General features: G+C 47.2%; 1 protein-coding gene across 1 annotated transcript in view; it reads right to left on the reverse strand.

The window, feature by feature from the left end:
• The window catches only part of LOC122383594 (nephrin-like), a 91,113-nt gene extending 72,184 nt beyond the window's left edge, over positions 1-18,929 (reverse strand). Inside the window, exon 1 of the mRNA XM_043370185.1 lies at positions 18,683-18,929. Within this exon, the coding sequence (XP_043226120.1) occupies positions 18,683-18,746 (64 nt within the window). The 5' untranslated portion in view covers positions 18,747-18,929. The remainder of the gene's footprint in view (positions 1-18,682) is intronic.
• Positions 18,930-19,493: the final 564 nt, after the last annotated feature.

Below are 19,493 nucleotides of genomic sequence, written 5' to 3' on the forward strand. Positions count from 1 at the left end.
GAAAATTGCAGCCGTGCAGAACTCTAGCTCAAAGTACCGAAGGTGTATTGCAGCACGGTCTTTGGAGTGAGCGAGGCCCTCCCTCTCCTCCCTGATTTTAAAGTCGTTGCCATTGAGCTGAGTGCCCTATCCACTGTTGCTGTAGGACACACATGAGAGAACAATGGTGTACGAACTCCGTTGGATGGTTTTAATGACCCACCACCTCGCAATAGACCAAAACCAGATGGCATTGTGCCACCCGAGTAGGTATTGATATCGATCGGAGACCACGGCGCTCTGACGGAAACAATACCACAGAGCTCCGGAAGTAGCACAACAATGGCCCGGCCGGAAACTATGTGACATTGGAAGCCACGCAGTCGGAAACGCCATACAGGGGTGTGGAGGGGAGAAGGGAGAGATGGGGAGAGGAAAGAAAATGCGAAAGAGGTAAGGTACAGAGGAAAACAAGGAGACAGTCCTACAATAGCAGACGAGGTGATGTGGTGGAGAAAATGGTGATCCTGGTGAGAAAGGACATTTGTCCAGTTTCTGTGACTGTTTACATTTATTTTCTGAAAGCTGCCACTGCGGGTTGATAGCACGAATATGCAAAGTAAATGGCTAAAAAAGGAACAAAAAATCTACCATCCATAAATGACGATTAGTTTTAATTCCAAAATAAATTTTACAAAAATGGCCATCAGAGTTTCATTTCCCTCCATACCACCCCTTCGGTCTGCCTAAAGCCACACTTTTTAGTCCTGTGTGAACTGCGAGCCAACACAATAGGACAGCAACTCAAAGTCCGGCAGCATGGTCACTGTAAAGCACGGCAGCTGACTTCATGTCCCTGACGGCGGGTTACTGGTGTCAGAGAGGAGCTGACTGGAAGACACAGCAAGACACAAGTCCCAGCTGGTACCCACAGCGCCACTCCCTGAGAAACGGAGCCGGGAAATCCATTTAGCTAGACAGTGATGGTTACAAATGAGTTGTTTTCGACATCCAGAAGGCGTGTCATACATAGATATGAATGCTTAAGAACGAAAACGGATCTAACCAGTGATACACTGCGGAACGGCAAAGTGCAAACGACCCTCGGGACACTTAGCGATGTCTATAGTGATAGTGAGCAGTCGTGAATAAGGAGGATACTCGAAGTCGTTAGTCATTGAGCTATGGCGTTGTTTGGCATGTCCGGCCTCGATACGGATTATGCTAATTCCTTACCACGGCGCCTCATTTTGTACACCTACACATACACTAAATCTTTCGCGCTTAGATTCGCGCTTAGCCGCTTATGCTATTTGCTGTCTCATATACTGTATCTCACACCACATTGCAATTCTCTATGTCTTATTTTGACGGTGTTTGATATTTGTACCGTATGAATGTCAGTATAGCCCAACAGATATAAATAATGGTAGTGTGCAATGCGCATTACGGATTACTTAACCCTCGCCCTGGCAGGGGGGGGGGGGTCGATGCGACCCCCCCTAAGGTTTTTCGAAGATAGCGTAAGCCGCCAAATTTGGCACAGCCTATGGGGCAACCTTTTTACATATGACCTGAAAATTTCAGGTCCGGTTGACCTTGGATCAGGTCAGCAGGTCAGAAAAACCGGTACAAGGTCATGGTCAAATTTCAATTTTCTTTATGCACCTGTCCAACTCACAGTTTTGGACCGATTTCCTTCAAACTTTCAGGGTGTGCTAAATTTACCAAGTTGTATAACATATATTCCGGTTTTTTTGGATGTCACTGACCTGAGGTCAGTTAGAGGTCATTACGTCATAATGTTAAGCCTATGGGAAAATACTAAATTCGGAAAATACTGGAGATATCCGCTTAGTTCTATCAATTTTGTGCTTTCAAACCACAATACTTAACAGCAGGTCACTTGGTGCTTCTTTGTTTGGTGTACTTATCCATGGGTCAGGTCAAATGAGGTCAACTGGGGTCAAATGACGTTTTTGCCAATAACTTGGCACATAATGACGCTAGAGCTTAAAAAATGGTATCATCGTGTTCCTGGTGATCAGCCGAATTGAATGATATGCGATATGATGCAATTTGGTTATTTTGAACTTAATTAATTAATTAAAGTTTACTTAAAAATTTAAGAAAAACTTTAAGTACACTTAAGCAAGCCAAAAAGTATATCATTCGACGCGCCTTGACGTGCTGAGTTCACTGGTGCTTTTCTTTTTGCTTTATCTCAATTAGATAAAAAGTTATAAGCGAAAAACTTTTGACCTGTTTTTAGCGAAATTTTTACATTTATACCCCCCAAAACTCCCCTAAATATCGATCTAGAGCAACCAAATTTGTACAGGGGCAAGAACTCCAGGGGGTCCACCTACCTACCAAATTTGGTGTTTCTAGGTGCCATAGGAGCCAATCGCGAGGGGGGTCGCATCGACCCCCCTGCCAGGCCGTGTTATAAAAATGCCCTGCCAGGGCGAGGGTTAACATGCTTACTACATTGGCTCTACCTGTCCATCACCTGTACATACCATGTCCTTATGCATTATTCGTCGCCGTTCACGCTCGTTTCGGACAGAAACGACCACATCTTTTTTTTAAATCAGTCAATGTTTTTAAAACCTGGATTTCCGGGAAAGGACAATACTCTAAACGCATCTTTACATAGTGATTTTAATGCCTTATTGCGCAAAGTACCGACCGTTTTCTGTTATACTGTCCGATTGCAAAAATTTCAGGTACGCGGCATAATTATCATCCATTGTTTAATGTGTCCAGTGGTGCTGGATGCAATTACATTTCATCATTCATACATTCATTGCTGAAGGAATTGTTACGTGTTAAGCAGAGTTCAGTACGTTTTTTTTGTGACAATCACCTCAACGACTCTTCAAAGATCATTGTAGCTCGGCAGCACCGGATCATTTACGAGAGAAAAGGGTTTTGCACATTGAAGGGCTGTTCTCTTGGTCAATGCCGGTACTTGAGAGCCTATCACCGGAGAGATTCTGTCCCTGTCGTCTGCATAGCCTGCTGATCATGCTTCCTAGCCTATTGTTACTGGACAAGAGGAGCAACCACTGGCTTTCGGCCCTCCCCCGGTTCCCGCTGAGCTAGTCACGCGTCAGAGAATGCCATTAGAGAGCGGTCATGGGGTGACCCCGACAACACGGTCCCGGAAAGAGTGGGCGATAAGGGGGGTGGGATGAGAGAGAGAGAGAGAGAGAGAGAGAGAGAGGGAGAGAGAGAGAGGAGAGAGAGAGAGAGAGAGAGAGAGAGAGAGAGGGAGAGAGAGAGAGAGGAGAGAGAGAGAGGGAGAGAGAGAGAGAGCTAGAGTTAGAGCTAGAGAGGGAGAGAGAGGGAGAGAGAGAGGGAGAGAGAGAGAGAGAGAGAGAGAGAGAGAGAGAGAGAGAGAGAGAGAGAGAGAGAGAGAGAGAGAGAGAGAGAGAGAGAGAGAGAGAGAGAGAGACGGAGAGAGAGAGAGAGAGAGAGAGAGAGAGAGAGAGAGAGAGAGAGAGAGAGAGAGAGAGAGAGAGAGAGAGAGAGAGTGAGAGTGAGATCTGAGAAGCGTCTCGGTGGTGCAAGCCTCTAGAGTCTTTTAACCACCCTCCGTCTGGAGACGATCGTTGACCTGAACGAGTGCCCGATGGACCACTGACAGCGCTTCTAATTGCCTGGAACCTCGTTATCGACACTCGCTCCGCTGGTCGTCTAGCACTCCCTCGAGCAATTACTGCGCTAAAGATCACATGGAATTTAACGCCTTGGTCACATTTTGGCGGGAAAAAAGTGCAGGTAGGTATCTCCATTCACTAATTTAGCAAGTTGTATAATCATAGGCTGTGATGAAGTTAGAAAATCCCCAAAGACCACCTAAGACACAATTGCAATGAATAAGATGTTTTCCTTGTCAGCCCTATTAAATGTATGTACATACCTGAAATATAACTGCAATTAAAACATCGAATCTAATTTGTTTTAAGTAATTACATAACTAGCACCTTTTAAGCTCAATACGGCTCTGGCCTTCTTGTCAGCACCATCCGGAAGTGAGCTACCCGGCACCAGTGTCATTTATATCGCGCCGACCGGCTCATGGACAGCTTCATCTCATATGCAACGAAAACGACCAATCCACCTCATTATACATCACACATTTTGAGTTTCTGGAATTTCGATTTTCATGAATAGTTAATTCCTGGCCTCGGGCCGTCGGCGGACCTGCAGCTGCCCATTGGCAGTCGGAGGTGGCAGTCGACACCCCGCTGAGCTTTAAAAGCCCGCAGGCGGCGACGAGCCGGGCTCTCACCAGCAGCGCATTTGGGCGTGTTTCTTCTGCATACATGTGGCGCGATGGGCGCCAACTTTGCCTTTAGTCAGTTTAGTAGATCCGGAGGCTGGCATTTAAGATAGGCGGTCTATATTGACTAAATAAACAGATTGTGGCATAAGATATTCAGCATATGCTCAGAAAACTTCACAGGAAGTACAGCCGAGTGCGGCGTTTGTGAAAATCAAGGTAACGGAGACAATAAAATGCACCAGATGCGCTCAAAGCAATGACAGATGTTTCTTTAAGACAATCAAGCAGCGAGCCATTGTGAGTGTTCATTAAAAAATGACTAAAAGAGATACTGTAAAGTAAAACCGATGACTCGAAATCAAGGTTCGAAAGTAAAACCCACAATCAAAACACCACACATTTCATCAACAAGTGGCGCGGAGATACATTTTCCAAGCCACCTGGGAGCTGCCGCGGATATTGCACTCCGAGGTGCCCATGGTTCCGGACGACTGAGTTCCAGAGACTCGGCAAATGGGCAGCCGTGTGCAATAGATCTTGACTTGACCTGTCGACGCCGGCACTGAAATACTCTCGGCTCCGAGGGCGCTGGTGGGGAGTCGGTCGGAGCGGCCAGTCGGACACGCAATAAACCGGCCGGCCCGGGCGCCAGCCGGTGCCGACGGCTGCATTTCGCCGAGCTGTCACGCCGATCGCAGATTATATAGGATTTCTTTCACTTTATCGCTAAATAACTACACCCCGGAGTAAAAGGAAAATGCTATAAACGTCAGACACCCCAAAACTTGCTGGCAGTTCGTTACGCGTTTGGGGGAACAATGCATCTGGAATACCATAGGCCAGATCACCTGTCCAACAAGTTGAAATTCGCATAGTGACTTGTCGTGAGCTTGACATTTCAAAACAGTGACTGCATGGGACCGAACAAACGGCTAAACTGGCCTTCGCGTGACAGCATGAATAAGTTCATTCACAGAAGCAGTATGTGAGACAAAGGTCTGATGAAGGCGTGCTGGGACATTCACTGTCCGGCTGTCATGGACGTTCAATGATAGCCCGGTACCGGTGACACCAAAACCGCAAACAGCGCGTCCAGGCCGAGCCGTTGTAACGAACACACCGTTACCACGCGACGGCCAGTTCCGACAGGCACGTACTCGGAACTCGGAACTCTTTTGTCCTCGGAATGGCCATGTAATTTCCACGGTAAATTTCGGTTCTACCTTACAAGAGACACGGCGCTTCATTTATGAGCAGGAGGCTCCATTGAAAAGAAGGCGACATGCTCCAATTTGCTGTGAAAATTAAGGTCCTGTGACGTAACATATCGGTGTGATGGTTCGTATAGCGAGGTGGCATCAAGTGAGGTACTCTGCAACGGTATAGACAGCTGGCAACGTATTCCGTTGATGAATGGTGTTTCATGCTGGCTGCTTTGAAGCGGCAAGTTTACTTGTGTGACAAGACAACCGTCACCGATAAGCGTTTTTACTGATGTTAATAGCATTGTTTATTTACGGCAAACGCATTCCCGCTTCGATATGAAATACACTACCACACACAGCACCTTACACAGTCATGAAGAGAAATGTTGGTGACGAGAGTGAAGGCTTGCGTTGTGTTTCTGCAAATTTGCCCACTTCGCTTAAATGTGGCGCTTCCATCGAATCCCAAAATACAAAAATGTTGAATCATCTTTTTTTTCAATGGGGCACATCAGTAGGTAAAGCAATCGACAAAATTAAGAAAGGAACAAAGGGGTAAAAATATCCAAATATATAAATACATTAAAATCGAAATGCATTTGCAGCCCATGACAGAGAAACGTTAAAAAATAATATTTTACATTAATAAATGTTCCAATAGTCCAGGTCCGCTCGATGGCTGGTCTTCGAATGCTCATCACGCGATTCAGCGTGAAGGCTCTTGTTGTGCGGTCGTGATTAGCGTCAAGCGAACAGTCCCAGGCTCCACTTGGTCGGCGCTGGTTAGCTTTCAATAACTCGTCTGTGAGTGGGTGCGGCCCGAGAGCGTTTGGTGGGCGGAGCTCGTGCGGGAACTTTGAGTGGCACGCGCGCCGCTCGGCCCTGTGGTTTGGGTCCAAACAATTCCAAAACAGGCCCGAAACGGCCAAAACAGTCCCGTCTGATCACCACGCTTTCGCCTCTCCAGCACCCCGACCCTTCACGTTACAGGGCCTGAAGACACAAGTGGCATCGAAGATGCTCCGAAGGAGTGTGTATTTCTTTCGATAAACGGCACCAACTGATTAAGTGGATCGTAAGGGTAATTTATATCATTTTCCGCTCACAGATCTGTGCAATCGTAGATGTTCAGCGAAGCATGTACCAACTTGGACGCAATCAAGGGCGGCGCCACCGTGGGGGCAGTGGGGGCAGACTGCCCCCACTGACAGGAGGCCGTGGGGGCAAGACTATGTTTTTGCCCCCACAAAATTTGGCTGATGTATGGGAACAGAAGACCCGTGCAACATTCATTATAGAATATAGGTGGTTACTCGTATAATAGTACGCCTGTTTTTGACGGTCCTCGTATCAAATGCGTCAGCAGAACGTTCGTTCTCGGACCGTCTGTCGCATATCTCCTACTCCCACTCATTCTCCTACTCATTTTCATTCACCAAACCATTCACTAACCAGTCCACCGCCCCCTCGCCCGGGCGGTGGTTAGGGGGCACCCCCGGGAAAGATGATTTTCCGGGGGTGCGGGCGGGGGCTCGCGGCCCGTCTGGAGCGCCGGGGAGGTATCCACCAGATCTCCCCGGTCCGGGGAGGTATCCCACAGCTCTCCCCGGGGCCGGGACGGCATATGCCATGGAACGGCACCGTCCCGGTCTGGCCAGACGAGCCGCCGTACAAAGTAAGGGGGGAGGCCGCAGGCTGGCGGAGCGCGTGTGGTCCAGCTGTAGTGGTCGGAAGGTCTGTCGGGGCGGCGGGGTTGCGCGTGGGACCTGGTGTGTGTGTGTGTGTGTGTTTATTTCGGTGATGCTCTGTTTCGTTTTGTTTTGTTGAAGAGGTGCCTCGTAATAAGTTTATGCTTTTGCACCAATTCAACTTTATTTCTGTCCATTGTCCATGCCCATAATCATGAATAAACGACAAACAAACGAACAAACAAACAAACCAAAAGGCTGCCCTCGAGCTTGATCTCGAGGAGGCTGAGAAGCAGTTTATCAAAAGTCGGCCAGAGAAGAGATCACCCTCTTTTGGGAACCCTTAGACTGAGACTGAGCTCAGAGAGGTATGACAAAATGTGATAGATATGTATATCCCGGGTTATCTGGAATTGTATGTGGGTCGCCCTAATGGAGCTTATTCTCGTACCTTTATCAATCGTATGTGAGAGAATCGCACATATATACATACGCACTACGGGGAAAAGGAGAAATAGGTACTGACTATAGTTTTGAGGAACACACCATTTTACATCTCAACGAACAACAAACGTTTTCACAGGTTTGTGTCTCGCAATCTAGTTTTATAGTTTTATTTCGGCCGGGCCCGGGGGTAATCCTTACCACTCGCAGCCCGGGGTAGCCCTCCCCCCCCCCCTGTTTAACTCCGTTAATAAGGCAGCTGCGGAAACAAAAATGGTACTAAACGAAAAGTAGGTATATATGTGAAGATTTTAAACCACCTAAACTTTTTGACCTAAGGTCAGTTTTCAAGGTCAGAATTCAAGGTCAAAGGCAAAAACCGGCATTTATGTAGTGGTCTCAAAGTACGTGTTCCAGAGGACGGCATGGTGCATAAAATCGGCTAAAAGGGGTGTTGAACAAAAGAAGAGAATCCGTGGATTCCGATGATGTGCATAACATACAAATTCAAGGTCACGATCATGCTCAAAATTGACCACAAACTTTGCACTTTTTCTTATGTCTTGTATACTAAATTGCGAGATGTTTTGATATGTTTTCAAGCTTAGCGGACCCCTATTTGTGCTTTAGCTTACGATACAAGGCTGCTACAAGGTCGAAGTCACAAGAGAGTATCCTTGCTAGAGGCTATTTCACTATTCAAGTCAGGCATAATAACTAAGAGATGTTTTGCCATACTGATGGTCTAAATGAATGTTTACAGCAAAATGGATGCCAGAGGTACAGAATCGTGATCAGCGGCTACGAAATCATCACAAATGACCTTCCATGTGTAAAAAAATCAACCAAATGTCATTCGAGGTCACATGAGGTCAACATAAAACTTGACCTTTTCCAAACAATATATATGTCATTCGACGCGTCTCGAACAAGACTAATGCGAAGGTACCACTGCCGTAGCTCCAGGACCATTTTTGTTGAAGTTATTTGCGAAAAAAGAAACTAAAGCCCCAGCTCGGGGTCGTTGCCCTGACCTCCGACCTCAGGTCACCAAAGTCACTCAAGTTTTTTTTCTAAGTCAAATGCTACACAACCGTGCTCGTAATTTGTCTTTATCTCTAAAACTCAATTTTTGGCAGCTGGTTGAAGTTCACGTCTGTGACGCCGAAGTTTGCCGTGCAGGAGTCTAGAAAAATCGGCCCTGAGACGTTATCAAGGAGGTTAGGTCCAATTTTTTTGCTTCAAAAGATGTCAAATTAATGGGGGATAAGGTACAGCAAGTTTCGTCTTTCAATCCCTAAGCGTTCGTGAGGTATCGCAAATATTCGCCAGGGGAGGCGAAAAACGCCCCCCTTCCGAGCCCGCGAGGGTTAATGGTTAAACTCAATACGCCTATGCATGAAACCTGAAACCAAAATAATTTTGAATGACAACATCTAGGGACAAGGTGCTAATGGATTTTGCAGATCGGCGTTATCAGACAACAGTCGGGTCAGTCTCAAGCTTGCCCCCACTGGAGAAAATTCGTGGCGCCGCCACTGGACGCAATTTAATGTCGTTTGATACCAGAGCACGTCGCCAAAGGTAAGATCTAATGCTTGCCACCATCGCATCAACACTATCACGTTATTTAATCATATCAGCTACCACGTCATTGTGACGCAGGAGCCGGCGACGAGAGCTGCGCACCCGGAGGCGAGTGTGGCGAGGTGTGACGCGCGCACCGGTGATTATTGGCGCAGTGGCGCGCCAGAAATGTCAATTACCTGGCCGGAGCGCCTCTTCGCTCCGCGCTAGGTAAGATCGATACGAGACGGATTCGGCGTAACATCTGAGGGATAGCGCCTGGATGCAGGAAGCGACTCATGAGTAATGTCTGGATACAGGGAGTGTCTCATTAGGGAGGTTTGTCTCAGGAAGATCTCGAGGGGATATGCGTCAAACTGTAAGAAACTTCTGGTGGATATTACAAGATCGTGAGACTGTGGACCTTCTAATGCCACGCTTGCATCATGGGTGAGCCTGCAGGACTGAAGTGGTAGACATCTGACATTAGAGCGTTTAGATTCACAACTTAGGCATCATGAGGACAGTTTAGGGTCTCCCTAAAATAAGATTAACTGTATGCCATGCGTGTAGGCGGAGATGTGAAATTCCATGTTCTCAGACCCATGCACATCCGCCTGTAGTCATCTAAAAACGAACGTCGCAGCCAAGCTTTTATTCATTTTAAAATGCTGTAGGACCAGTGTTCTCTGTATGGCAATAAATAGACCGGCGGCCGCGGGCTCGCTGTCTGGCGGATTGACGTTATCTGTACAGAGTAGCTCGCCGGCAGACGTGGCGCCCTGCTAACTTCTGGGGCGCCGGGCGGGCGCCGGCGGCGGCGGCGGCGGTGGCGGCGGCGGCGGCGGCGGCGGCAGGCGGGCGGCTGGAACCACCAATTGACGGGCGGGCGGGACCGCGCGGCACGGCGCCGGGCGGGCGGCGGTCAAATTCGCCCAGCGCCGCGCTAGTCCTCCTCAATACAGTCTGTTTGACCTGACACCCCGGCTGCTAGCCGGCGGTAATTGGCCGCGACGGCCCTGTCGAGTGCAGGTGGCAGAGTGGGGGACAGGACGGACCACCAGACAGTCAGACAGGGTAGGCAGAGACAGACCGTCAGACAGGACAGACAGAGCAGACAGGATAGCGCCAGATAATTAGACAGAGCACACAGCCGCTGAGAATCGCGCCTAACTGATAAAAACGATCAGTGTCATCCCTCGGCTGTAATGGTGCAAAAGCCAACGGAGTCACGCCAGTCGCCAGTATCAATGAGCCCCGGTGGGGCGTAATTCAAATATGACCATCTCTCTTGTCATGCTATTGAATCTGAGGAACATGTACTTTTGAGCACTGCAAGACTTTAAAGGTTTTAGCGACATTGAATCATTACTTACCTTTTATTACGGAGTGAGCGAAGCGAGCGTAGTCTTTCCTTAGATTAACGGAAATTTCTGAGTATGAGCGGCCGGCCGGCCGGCCGGCCGGCCGTGGTCACGCTTTTGCGAGGCTTATATCTCAGCAACCACTTGACCGATTTACACGCGGTAATTTTTGTAGGGTAGCTTCATTCCTTCTACCAAGTATTGGACTATTCCCGATGCATGTGGGTGACCCCTTATGCACGTGCCACGTGCAAAACGAAGAGGTGTCACTTTTGCAATTGTTGCAATATCTCGGTAACTACTTGGCCGATTGCACTGAAAGTTGGCATGAAGGTAGGCACCCACTAGGCACTGCATATCCATGTGCCAGAGTTGGGGTGCTGCTGCACGTGCGCACGTGCAGGGGTCGATTCCAGATCTCGAGAACGGCTGGACCGATGGCGCTCAAATTTGGTACATGGCTAGGGACCGGTTAGTAGGGTGCCGTGCAAAAGTCAGTTGGGACCCATTTTGCACGTGCTGCACGTGCGCACGTGCAGGGTGCCGCTTCCAGATCTCGAGAACGGCTGGGCCGATTGTGCTCAAATTTGGCACATCGCTAGAGACCGGTTAGTAGGGTGCCGTGCACAAGTCAGCTGGAGGTACCCCCTCGAAATTTCGCACGTGCAAGGCTCACCCTCTCGCTCGCTCCGTTAGTCGCCCCAAAAGGCGTTATACTGGTTCTAATGGCATAACAGAATCAATCCATGCTATACTAGTTACAGTATAAGACGGTAATCGTTTGGTGGTTGCATAATTGTTCGAATAAAACGTTGCGACGCATTTTGTCTGCTCACTGCTGAGTGTTCAGTGCTCCGTCGGCCGCCCCGGCGTCTGTTGGCATTCACACAAAAATTCAGCGTATCTGTGCATGCCTGATTTAACAAGAATCACTGGAGTGAATTGGAATAAACTTTTGGCCAGACGTTCACAGATCTATCTCCCGAGGTGCTCATTTTTCATAGAAGAATACGAATGGCAGTGGAGATAAGCGAATACTGCAAAAATACTTACGAATGATTTGTTCTGTTCTGTTCTTCCATGCTTTCAGATGATTTGTACGGATTGATTGGCACCATTACACACACAGGCCAAACTCCAATCTTTAAACTCAAGGAAAAGAATGAGGAGCAATGTCAAACAAAGGAATATCGTGCCAGGCTTACATTATCTGGCCTCGATAACACAATTATAGTTCGTTTTTTCTAAGTTCGACCCTTACTGTAAACATCTTTCTGAACATAGCACGAGAATTGCTAGCTGAATTACTTAGAAAACTGGTTAGCGCACATTGTACTGCAGAAATTAATAATATTTTCCAAATAAGTTTTAAACACCGATGATATTCCGTTTTGTTAAACGCCGTGCGATCTATTGATCAGTTCAGTTATAATTTCTGACAAAATGTCTATCCCTGTGGGGTTGTATATAAAGGCAAATACGAGCTAGGAGTCTGGGAAATAAGAGCCAGGAAGAAATATTTTTGAGTAAAATTAATTGTCTGTGAAATCAATGTGCGCCAGCCAGTTTTCTAAGTAATTCAGCTAGCAATTCTCGTGCTGTGTTCAAGGAGATGATTACAGTGAGGGTCGAACTTAAGAAAAACGGACTATAGTGTTCCCTTTCCTGTTCCGGCATTTTGGCATAGAAACAATTTCAATTTTATAGACCACTGCGGGAGGAATAATAAGCAGTATACCCTTTCAAAACCATAATAATTGTATTTCTGAACACCGACCATCTCAGAAAACAACTATAAAATATTCGAAGTGTGGCAGCGTGATGTCCCAGCGTTTAATAATACAGACGAGATGAAACAAAAATTCCATCACCCTGCTTTTACGACACCTTGCTACACAATACCATTCGGCATTTTCGTGTTGTCATTGCAGAAACACCGGCTCGCCCCGGCCGGAGACAATGCGTGGGTTTCGTGTCGTTGGCTTGGCTCCGAGGGAGGTGGGCAGAGGAGGGAGGCCTCCGCCCCTCTGCCCAGTGACTCATCGCTAGGGCGTGGACCTTCCGTGGGGGACGCTCGCACACGCGCACAACAGTCCGCAGTGCGCAGCTGTCCCTCGGTTTGCAACTGATCTTAGCAATCGTGCTAGTTAAAATGTATGAGAATATGCACCAGTGCACTATTTCAGGCAAAAGGATGGTAGAGGAGAGGTCGGGAGGACATTTTTCATCGCAATGCTCTCTCGAACAAAGGGTGTAAATGGCGCGCCATAATCGTCCAAGTTTTTCCATTTCCTTTCAGTGGCTGTGATGAGGGACGGCGCCACTTGCAATATATCGCCATAGATCACGCTCATGTTTCGGCCATCTGTCTGTGTGCGCTATTTAGATAAGCACGTGGCCCTGATTAGGTGAGCCGGCAGTATCGCCTTCCTGGAAAGCCAATGACAGCTAGTATCTACATCAGGGGTTGACCTTTGGCGGCGGACGAGCCCGGTGACCCCTGACCTTTCGAAGTGGCCGGGGTGGCCTGCGGCGCGGTCCGCACGCAGTCACCCACTCCCCCCGCCCCTCCCCGCCGGGGCCGGAGGGCGCAACACATGGCGAACACATGCTGGCTCCTTGGGATCGGCGGTAATTTGTTTTGTCTAGCGCCGAACCGCGTCGGATCAATTGAATTTCATTGGTAGGCTGCATGCAGGCCTGCTCTGTTCCCGCCTTACGTAATGTTTTATCTGCCAGGACGTGTTTAAATTAGGGACTGGCTTTCCCACAGTCCACAGAAGTTCCCACAGAACAGAACTTTCGAATGAATGGGATAACATCATAAGGGTACATAGAAGAGAAACAAGGCAAAGAAGAAAAGGCGAGAGGGAAGGCTGGGAATGCAAGCGAACATTGAGGAAGAACTTTGTGCGTGCTAATGAAATATTTAGATTAAATTCATCGAGTGATATCAAACAAATAAGGCCACATTGAAAGCTCAGCAATGCTACGCCTATGTGCTAAACGGGATTACTTAGTTCAGAGGGGCCAAAGCAGAGCCTTTAGATTCCCAGTGGGCCCCACCCAGTATGTCCCATGTGCTGAAACCCCGGAAGGATCCTGTGGATCTTCTGTTCATGGCTGTTTGGTGACCACGAAGACTGTGGAAAGCGTCCCGAAGGCACAACTGTGTTCGAGAACAGGACCTGATCAGCCAGCAACCTCTCGATTTCTGAAATGACCTAGCGTAGTTTTGTATCGTAGTTATAGCTCAGCGCACATGGAAACAGACTGATCATCGAAGGACCTTTCCGGCTTAACTGCATGGTAAACAACATCGAATATGACGCTTCGGTCGGAGACAAACGGCAGCTTTAGCATTATCAATCGTTTTGAACGATCAAGTCAATATTCACTCCCGTCAGCTGTACCTACTGCCCATAATTAAAACGCACCATGGCCGGCCCGGTCGGTATTGCTGGTCTGACAAATCATGCCATTGCACGGGTACAGGGACCCGCAGTTGCTTCTGTACACACTAGTATTTCAGCGTATTCTTGGCCTGTGACACCGTTGAAGGCGAATTGGGAAATGATTGTGTGCTTATTGAAACCATCATCTGAAGGGCTTAAAACTGATGTGCTGCTCTCCTAATTCAATGAACGTTTTATGGCTGTATCAGCAAAACCTTGTTTTCAGCGCTTCTTCCTGCCCCATTCCTTCTAAAACCTGGAACCGCTTATTCCATTCACTCCTGCCATCTGACGATGGTCGTGCTGATTACTAGTTCCGGCGCTAGAAACTGCTCCAGTTTTGCACCCGGCACAAACGCAGGCGGCACCGGGGCTCGACCAGAGAAGGTCGGACCGAGCCGACTGCCTGGGGCGCGGTTAGATCGGAGGCCCTGATGGGGAAGGGGACGGGAATGAAGGGGAGGGCAGGAGGTAGTCACGTGGTCCGTCCAAGCTCGCACACGACCTGTCCCGCGCCCAGCCATGTTCCGTGATCCAAAATGGCACTCGAGAGCTGTGGTATTCGTAGAGGAGACGCTTCGAAAGCGAACTTCAGCAGCACTATTTTAACAAATTCTGTGGAGATAAATGAATATTGTCTTGTTGCAGAAAAATTGTATGCCTAAGCAGTAAGCTGTATAAGCTGTATCTTTTTAAAAGCTGTAGGTAAATAGGATTATTTTTAGGGACTTAGGGGTTTCGTATACACAGTGAAGTGTTACATTAAGCCGCTTCACTCTTATGGTTAGAACTGAAGCGTTATGCTTTTTCTTACAGGGAATGACAATACAATAACAATACGAATAAAACCAGACGTTTCGCACAACAAAGTGCCTTCGTCAGTGGCAAGAAATAAGTCACTATAATAGGTTTAGGTGTTATCTCTCGATAAAATCGATGAAGTAGTTATCTTTTTTCAGATCTATTTTCAGCAGTTTTTTGAGCACATCATGGAAGCATATAAACATTTGTGTATTTTATCGGCAACCCGGCTGGCCAGACCGAGACGGTGCCGCATACATTAATAATCGATGTTAAACCTACACTTATTTTTCTCCACTGACGAAGGCACGTTGTTGTCCGAAACGTCTGATTTTTCGCATTGTTATTGTATTGTCATTGTCCGTGAGAAAAACATACTCAAGTGGACTGGTCTCAGTTCATGTAGAAATTGTCGCTCATTCATCAACACAGATAAAATGAATAGTAACCCTCACCACACATACCTACAAATAGAGTTAAGTAGACCCCGCCCTCTGTTTTTCACGAATACCTAAATCGCGTAAAAGCTAAGGATTGCGACGATTCTTTGGTGCCCTGGAGATAGTTAATTTTACAGCTTCCCGGAAAAGTAAATAGCCCTTATTATTTTGCACCTTCCCCGAGAATTTGAAATCCCTGAACCAAATTACCATTGACCTGTGATTAGTTTTTTCTCAAGATCATGTCAGGCCAGAAGAGCGATTGAAAGTCAGTCAGCGCACATCTTCTGTGTGTTTCCAGTCTTTTCGTGATTAGGGACGTGACAACATGTGAAATATAATATTTAATGTTTGTCTCAAGATTGTTGTGGGTGCCAAGGTCAAGTGAAACTCAGATTAAGGTCGTTTACTTGAAATGATCTCGGTTAACTTCCTTAAACTTACATCTTTTTACTGTGGTTTTTAGGTAATGTTGGACGTTGGTTTGAATTTTAGCATCCATTTTAGCATTTGAAAACTAGGTATAGTTTGGTATCAGTTATAGTGCTTATGCAACATGTTGCAAGGCTGTTAGTGCTGGTTAACATTCTATGGATAGCTGGCAGAACGCCTACGGCCTAATGGATGATCTGGCGTGACCCACCCGTCCTACCCGAAATGCTTTGATACATCATCTTTGAACAAAGCAAGTGCAAATTCGAAGTCAGGAGCAAGCCAAGTCTCAGCAAACTTCACTTGGAGAAATTCTAGCAGGACCCAATTTTCCGTGCTTTTGGGTTACCTATTAACCTGATCTGGGAGGTCCACCTAGGATCTCAACATTGACCAGGACATAAAGATAATTGGCTTTCTCTCGTCAGCGATGACCAGGACCCTAAAATCATTGGATTTCTCTTGTCACGAGCAGCACGCTCTTTTTTCGTTTTTTTTTCAGCGAAGCTCTGGCCCTATTATCAAGGGCCGAACAACTGAATGTTTCTACGCCCCTCCGCTACATGTTAGACGCTGAAAAATGCCTAGATTGGTGAGGTTTAAATGTCGATTGTTTTTTAAGTGCCGAAACACTTTAAGTTACTTCGATAGCAGTTTTTAAGACCAACGAGCTCGAAAACAACAACTTCTTGAATAATGTAAGCATCATATATAATGAATCATCGTGAGAGAAGCGGCTCAAGATTGAGGAGCTATGAGACACTTAATAAAAAAAACGGCATAGATTAGAAACAACGCTTAACTTGCACTGCCGTTTTTAAACCTTCCCGTTGCAGACTGGTAGATTAAATTTTAGGATTGATTTCCTCTGACGCTCAAATGATGTAGAGCTTTTCATTCGTTCATTCATGCGACCATCCATTCATAAAAGAACTTAATCAAAGTTGAGAGCCCAAATACGTAACACAATTGAGGGCATTTTAGGCCATCACATCAAAGTATTTGAGTATTTGTCAACAATTGTTGTTGTTGGGGGAGGGGGGACTGGGGAGGGTGGTTGCTGGCTCATAAACTGTAAAAAAAAAAACGATCATCTGCGAATGAACTCTTGAGCTCGAACCGAGCTGACGAATCGATTTATAGGTATGCAACATGACTCACGATGCCACTTTTTGACTTCTTGTGTCGGTATAAATTCCATCATCTGGATAGCACGTCAACATTCTATTTGACATTTTGCAATAAACGTATACTATTTGGCGCGATTAGCCTCAGAAATGTTCTGAAACTAAAACCGTTTCTTTGCAATTAACTTTGCCCACGTGATCCCACCTTATGCACGACAAAAATAAAATACTGCTTCAGGATCACTGGCCTGAATTCCAATACTTAAAGGGACCCTCCCACCTTCAAAAAAGTTAATGAATTGGCATGAAAGTGATGTCGCTCGGCTCAGAAAGAGCAAAAACGAATATCTACCAAATTTCATCGAAAAATATTCACCGGTTTTCAAGATATTAGACTTTTACTTTTGTTTACTTTTTGGGATCTCCGCTGTTCCTAGCGACTTTATTTGAAAGTGCGGCATTTGTTGCGCGCAAAGCAGCATATACCACCGCGTGCTTCAAAACGTTTTAGTCAAACATTTAACTGACGTTCGAAAGCCTGATGACGTCATCAGATTCCCGTAATGGTTAAGAGATAGGGACCACGCTGGTCCCACCCTGCAAGTAAAGGGAAGAAATTTCTTGAACACCATAAAGCTGCGGGGGCTGCGACCAGGATAAATGGTGGTTTCTGAGCCTGGCCGCAAACTTGGCTATCTCAACTCAAAACTAATGTTAAGGTGGGAGGGTCCCTTTAAGGTTTACTTAAAACCGGTGTGGCTGAGGCACTATTCGCTACATCTCGTGACGGCCACCATTGTGTTGCATCTTTTCGGTAAGCTACAACTAAATAAGGAAAGGATTGTGAGTGTGTTGAAAACAGCCCTCCCCCCTATCCTTCTTCTGGAAACATAAGTATTCGAAAGATCAGGCGGCAATGGTTTATCCACCTCGTCTGCCGCCGCGCTGCGAGGCCTCGATTCGTTCAGTATGTGGCTTCCTGAGCGGTCCTCCCCGGAGGCAAGGTGAAAGGTCATGGCCTGTATCAGAAATTTATACGTTCCTGCATATGTTTTACAGTTCTTCCAAGACCTTGGACACCGTTTTATTATATCGTAAAAGCGTTGCACTTTCTTGTTAATCAATACATTTAAAGAAAACTTTATCACAATCTCATACTGCGGCAATTGTAGTTCTGCTTACGGCTGCCTTTTTATGATACGGGCCACCACCACCTCCACTGCGCTGGAGCTCTGGCGTTCTGCCCCTCCCCGCTACGGACCGGCCCTCGGGCTAGGTGTGTTAGTACTGAGCGCAAACGTGTAGTAGTCACGTGACTTTCATTCACGTAGCGGGAGCGGGAGCTAGTGGCGATACCAAGGACGGACTCTGGGGAGGCAACCGGCACAGAAAAATAGCATGATTGTAGTTTTGGAAGAATATCTGTTGCGGTAAGAGGAATTATGCAAAACATTCGTCCTAGAAGCAAACATGTGTTATTCCTCCATACTTTGCGCTACATTTCTTTTCTCCAATGGCCAGCACTTAGCAAATAATAACACAATTCTAAATTGGTAATATATGTGTACAGTAACAACTGCGGGTCCCTGTACCATCAGTTATCAGCAGCAGAAATGTCGAAATGATACCGATGATACCCAACACTCACCATTGCCGGTGATACATCTGATACCCGTTGGTGATGCCGCTGATACTCAGTACTCAGCACTTACCATTGTCGGCGATACAGCTGATACTTGGCATTCACCATTGTCGGCGATACCGCTGATACCCAGTACTCACCATTGTCTGTGATACTGCTGATGGCCGGCACTTACCATTGTCAGTGTTATAGCTGATATCCAGTACGCACCATTGTCGGTGATACCGATGATACCCAGTACTCACCATTGTCGGTGATACCGCTGACGAGTCCAGCAGCAGCGGCCAGCAGCACGAGCCGCATCCCCATGGTCCAGCTGCTGGATCTGACACACCCTCCGGTCCTGTCCCTGCGGCCGCCGCCCACCCAGTCCGCGTCGGCCGGTTGCTCTTCAGGCCACCGCGCAACCACCACAGCCCACGGTCCGCCCCAGCCGCAGGCCAGCCCACGGTCCACCCCAGCTCCGCGCAGCCGCCGCCGCCGGCACGCCGAGCCTGCGGGGTCTACTGGGGGCGGCCGGCAGCCCCGAGGCACCTCAGTACCTCAGCAGCTCACCAGAGGGAAGCACCGAGTCGTTGGCCGCTGCAGAAACCGATTCGGAACACCAACTAACTTCTGGGAGGGAGCATTACCTACTTAGCGGCGATGCCATCTAAGAATGGCAAAAAACCTTGATCCGGTTCGGAATCGGATGCAATAGTTGAAGATCATACTTCTATCAGACCGCGTTCGTATCAGGGCCAAAGGTCAAGGATGTATAAAGCACAATCCTGGGTGATCATATCTCTACATCCGCATAGGGAAATGAAAATAACATCTGTGATTAAGTAGCAAAAAAAAGTAAAAATGTATGTGTAGTAAAAAATGCATGGCAGTTTAATTTGGCTGACAAACAAATAAAAATACATGACTAAGGTGACAAATAAGTAGAATGGAGGAGTATGTACGTAAATATTCACAGTGCCACACTTTGCACTCCATCGACTACAGATCTGAGAGCTTGGGCACTTATGCATGCACGGCTTCCTCGCATTTGCTAATTATTTGGTCAATCAA

This window comes from Amphibalanus amphitrite, unplaced genomic scaffold, assembly GCF_019059575.1.
Source record: "Amphibalanus amphitrite isolate SeventyFive unplaced genomic scaffold, NRLGWU_Aamphi_draft 000168F_arrow, whole genome shotgun sequence".
NCBI classification, from domain to species: Eukaryota; Metazoa; Arthropoda; class Thecostraca; order Balanomorpha; family Balanidae; genus Amphibalanus; species Amphibalanus amphitrite.